Here is a 4,749-nt window from a genome sequence, read left to right as displayed (position 1 = left end):
GGTGGAGGTGGTGATGGTGGCAGTGTTGGTAGTGTTGGTGGTGGTTGCCATGGTGGTAGTGTTGGTGCTGGTGGTGGTGGTGGTGGTGGCGGTGGCAGTGGCAGCACCTGTTGTATCAAGGCCTCACTCAGTTCTGAGGGATTTGCAGATGTTACTGCATTGAATCCTCACTGTCCAGCTAGGTAGGTGCTACTGTAATCCTTTTTACACAGATGTGAAAACTAAGAATCAGAGAGGGTCAGTAACTTGTCCATGGTCACCAAGCTAGTAAGTGTGGGGATCAGCAGTTGAATCCGTCACTGTCTAACTCCAGAAACTGACTCTTAACCATCACAATACACTGTCCCTAGAGTCTGTCCCGCTCCAAACTCTCTGCTTGTTGAAGGGTAACAAACAGAAATGAGGCCTGAACTCTGTTGTTTTCACGCCCCTGTCTCATGACCAAGCGGACCTGCCAGTTTCTTGCAGAAGCGATCAGATGTGGAATCAGTTAGAACTTCCTACCTCTGCCCATCCGTCTTGTCCCCTCTCCTGCTCATTGCTGGGGCTTGACAATGGGGGTTGGCTGACCCACTGACCCACTGCCTGCCTAGCTGGCTGACCAGCTGCTGACCGGCTAGCGGGATGAACGGACGCCTTGCAACCGTGAGGCAAGAGCCTGTGCACAGCGGAGGCCTGAGAGAGTCTCTCCTTTTCTGCAGTGGAGACGGCTATTTCGAAAACAGCCCACTGATGTCCCAGCCAGTGTGGGAGAAGTATCGCCCTGATAGATTCCTGAATTCCAGCTCAGGTAAAAGTGCCACCTTATCGCACCTGAGCTGGTCTCAAGCCCTCGTGTGTCCTCCAGCCCACACACCACCGCAGTCCTAGAGGGCGGCTCCCTAATGTCACCACCGTCCTGAAGGGCTTCCCTGCACAGTCCAACCTCCTACAGGTCTAGGTGGGATGTGGCACCACCCAGGGGGCAGCTGGTACCTCCTGCACCCCTGGACACAGCACAGTCTGAGGGGGCTACATCTCCCTCAGATGAACCAACCCAAGAGGGCTCTCAGGGGGCCCAGATCCTCGAAGTGAGGACAGGGTCTTGTGGGAGGTAGGATTTGAATGGGCAGTTCAGACAATTCTCCAAGTATCCTGTCCAGAGCAGGAATGAGAACCCAGGTGAGATCCTTTAAGAAAATCTACCGGCCGGGTGCTGTGACTCACGCCTGTAATCACAGCACTTTGGGAGGCTGAGGCGGGTGGATCACTTGAGGTCAGGAGTTTGAGACCAGCCTGACCAACATGGTGAAACTGTGTCTCTACTAAAAACACAAAAATTAGCCGGGCGTTGTAGCGCACACCTGTAATTCCAGCTACTCGAGAGGCTGAGGCAGGAGAATCGTTTGAACCCGGGAGGTGGAGGTTGCAGCAAGCCGAGATCGCTCCACTGCACTCCCGCCTGGGTGACAGAGCGAGACTCCATCTCAGAAAGAGAGAATCTACCAAGGAGAGGCCGACATTCATCATCATCATTTACTGGGCACCTGCTGCATGCTGGACAGTGTGCTAACAGCCAGAAACATTTTAAAAAGGAAAAAGATCAACTATGTTTGCTCTCAAAGAGCTTTCATGTGGGTAGAAAGACAAGTGTCAAGAGGGAGACGACGGCGCCTTCTCCGACTCAGTCCAGAGGCCCCAATGGGAAAGAAACAATTGTTTCCAAAATGTGATAGGATAAAGGACAGTTTAACCTTAGAAACCAGCCACGTGAATTGTGAAGTGTAAATCCAGTTCTATTTGTTCTATGGCAACCACTTTTGGTAAAGAAGCAGACGCTAAGTCAAGCAATGGGCTTTGGGGGAAGAATCCTTGCCCACCTGACTTGGGCCCTTTCTCCCTCCCCATCCCCGGACCCCAGCCCCAGGCCCTGGATAAACCCTTTTTCCCTTCTCATCCCCGGACCCCAGCCCCAGGCCCTGAATAAGCCCTTTCTCTCTCCCCATCCCTGGACCCCAGCCCCAGGCCCTGGATAAGCCCTTTCTCTCTCCCCATCTCCGCACCCCAGGCCTCCGAGGGCTGCAGTTCTACAGGCTACACCGAGAAGAAAGGCCCAACTACCGTCTCAAGTGCCTGCAGTGGCTGAAGAGCCAGCCTCGGTGGCCCAGCCGGGGCTGGAACCAGGTCTCCTGCCCTTGTTCCTGGCAGCAGGGACGATGGGACTTACGATTTCAACCTGTCAGCATAGGTGACACCTCCTTCGCGTCCCCCACAAGCTCACTCACCGCCCTCTCTGCTCTCGCCCTCAGCCTCTCCCCAGAAACAGCCCCTGCTTGTTCCCACCCCGCCCCTGGCAGCCCCGGCCTGAGCCTGAGTGGGACTGGACTTGTTTCAGGTCTCTGGGGCCTCGGCAGCAGGCAGCTGTGCAGCTTCACCTCCTGGCGAGGAGGCGTGTGCTGCAGCTACGGGCCCTGGGGAGAGTTTCGTGAAGGCTGGCACGTGCAGCGTCCCTGGCAGTTCGGTGCGTGAGTCCGTGGAGATCTCAACCCACCTTCCCAGCCAAGCAGGGGAACCTCAGCATGCAGCCTCTTGTCCTCATTCCTTCCCAGACCCTTCCCCTCTCTGGGCCTCCATTTCCTGATCTGGTAACATTAGGAAGCTTCCAACATCCCCACCAGCGGACATTCGGGGATGTGTGAGCTGAGTGTCTCTTTCCCCATCTCTGTACCTGGCTCCGCATCCCTAGGCCAGAGTGGGGCCATCTCTCCAGGCAAGAAGAGAGCGCCTAGGCTGACCCTGTCCCCGTAGACCCAGATGAGCAAGATGTTTGGGGCGAGACTGAGAATCAGCTCCCGCAGAGACCCTCCAAGGGAGCTGGAGAGCACAGGGGTGTGGGGTCACGTGGTCTGTGTCCTCCCGTTCTCTCCCCTGTCCCTTGGCAGTTTCCACAGTTCCCTGACTGTCAGCCATGCCCTCCCCACTCCCAGCACATTGAGAGCATCAGTACTTGGCTGTCCACCCTCAAGATAGGAAATCTGCTTAGCTCCTACCATGCGCCCTGCTGCACAGTGGCCCCAGTGCCTGCAAGAGACAGCACCCTGTCCACTGCCCAGGGTCATGAGAGGGCCGTGCTGGATTCTAAAGCCATGCTCTTGCCACCAACACCACCCCGTCCTACCCAGCTCTCCACCGACACCACCCTGCCCTGCCACCAAGCTCTCCACCGACATCGCCCTGCCCTGCCACCAAGCTCTTCGGCTGGGTTCTCCAGGTCCTCAGCCTCCCTGACTCACTGCTCTTCTCTGCAGCCCAGGAGCTGGAACCACAGAGCTGGTGCTGCCTCTGGAATGACAAGCCCTACCTCTGTGCCCTGTACCAGCAGAGGCGGCCCCGCGTGGGCTGTGCTACATACAGACCCCCATGGCCCGGTGAGCGTCAGGGCCCAGGCCCAGGCAGAGCCTCTGGGGAGGGGGAGCTTCTGGGCTTCCAGGAGGTGGCGTCTGCATGAGGAGTAGGGGCAGAGCTGTCGCCACAAGGGAAGATGAAGATGACACCAGTGATGGGCGGACGGCCAGTGGAGGGGCTTTGTACCTGGTGTTGGGGAAGGAGTAAGAATAGTGGGGCACAAAAGTGCAAGGAGCCTTGAGGGGAGGAATCTGTGCTCCGTGAACATCTCCTGTGCTAAGTCCACCTGGACAAGTGTCCCCCCTGACTACAGTGAGGAATCCCAGCCCTGAGTCTTCCTGACAAGTGTCCCCCCTGACTACAGTGAGGAATCTCAGCCCTGAGTCCTCCTGACAGGTGCCCCCCACCAACTGCAGTGAGGAATCCCAGCCCTGAGTCCACCTGACAGGTGCCCCCCTGACTATAGTGAGGACTCTCAGCCCTGAATCCACCTGACGGGTGCCCCCCTGACTACAGTGAGGACTCTCAGCCCTGAGTCCTCCTGACAGGTGCCCCCCGGACTGCAGTGAGGAATCTCAGCCGGGCGCTTGGTTTGTCATGCTGAGGCGGCATCTCTTTCTTCCCCCCAGCCTGGATGTTCGGGGACCCCCACATCACCACCTTGGATGGTGTCAATTACACCTTCAATGGCCTGGGGGACTTCCTGCTGGTCGGGGCCCAGGACAGGAACTCCTCCTTCCTGCTGCAGGGCCGCACTGCCCAGACTGGCTCAGCTCAGGCCACCAACTTCATCGCCTTTGCGGCTCAGTACCGCTCTAGCAGCCTGGGCCCCGTGACGGTGAGTGAGGGGCGCGGGGTCCTCCCTGCATTCCATCCACAGGGACCTTCAGCCACATACTGAGGCTGAGGAGAAGGAAGACAGCGAAGAAGAGGAAGCCAGGCAGGAGAGAGGAGGCCACACCCCACCCGCGCAGCTGTCCCGGAGTAAATCGTGGGGAGGGGGGATTACGGCCCTGGCGCCACGGTTTCCCAGCTGTTTGGCTTCGAAGAAACTACTTAACTCGGTTTTCTCCTAGTAAGAATGGGGATAACATTCTTGTTGCCTCAGGGGCTGTTGTGAGAGCTAAAGGGGATAACCCGAAAACCATGCCTGGCCCTGCGGAGCACACGGTAGACGGGGCTGGCATCACTTGGGCCGCGGCCTCCAGCGCCTTCCTCCAGGCCCAGGGCGCAGCTTCCAGCCCTGGGGGCTCTCCCAGCCGCTCGCCTGGGCGTCGGCTCCACCTGCGGGTCGGGCTCAGACCCCTTCCCATCTCCTTCCAGGTCCAATGGCTCCTTGAGCCTCATGATGGAATCCATGTCCTG

The 4,749-nt window shown here is 58.1% G+C and overlaps 1 protein-coding gene across 1 annotated transcript in view; it reads left to right on the top strand.

The window, feature by feature from the left end:
- The window catches only part of MUC4 (mucin 4, cell surface associated), a 71,507-nt gene that overhangs the window by 50,542 nt on the left and 16,216 nt on the right, over positions 1 to 4,749 (top strand). The window contains exons 7-12 of the mRNA XM_011961248.1: positions 702 to 790; positions 2,048 to 2,227; positions 2,375 to 2,500; positions 3,288 to 3,407; positions 4,014 to 4,222; positions 4,708 to 4,749. The exon at positions 4,708 to 4,749 is cut by the window's right edge and continues 22 nt beyond it. Of these exons, the coding sequence (XP_011816638.1) occupies positions 702 to 790; positions 2,048 to 2,227; positions 2,375 to 2,500; positions 3,288 to 3,407; positions 4,014 to 4,222; positions 4,708 to 4,749 (766 nt within the window). The remainder of the gene's footprint in view (positions 1 to 701; positions 791 to 2,047; positions 2,228 to 2,374; positions 2,501 to 3,287; positions 3,408 to 4,013; positions 4,223 to 4,707) is intronic.

Source organism: Colobus angolensis, unplaced genomic scaffold, assembly GCF_000951035.1.
Source record: "Colobus angolensis palliatus isolate OR3802 unplaced genomic scaffold, Cang.pa_1.0 Scaffold54, whole genome shotgun sequence".
Taxonomy (NCBI): domain Eukaryota; kingdom Metazoa; phylum Chordata; class Mammalia; order Primates; family Cercopithecidae; genus Colobus; species Colobus angolensis.
The sequence above is the reverse complement of the archived record's forward strand: the minus strand, read 5'-3'. Positions and strand labels throughout refer to the sequence as shown.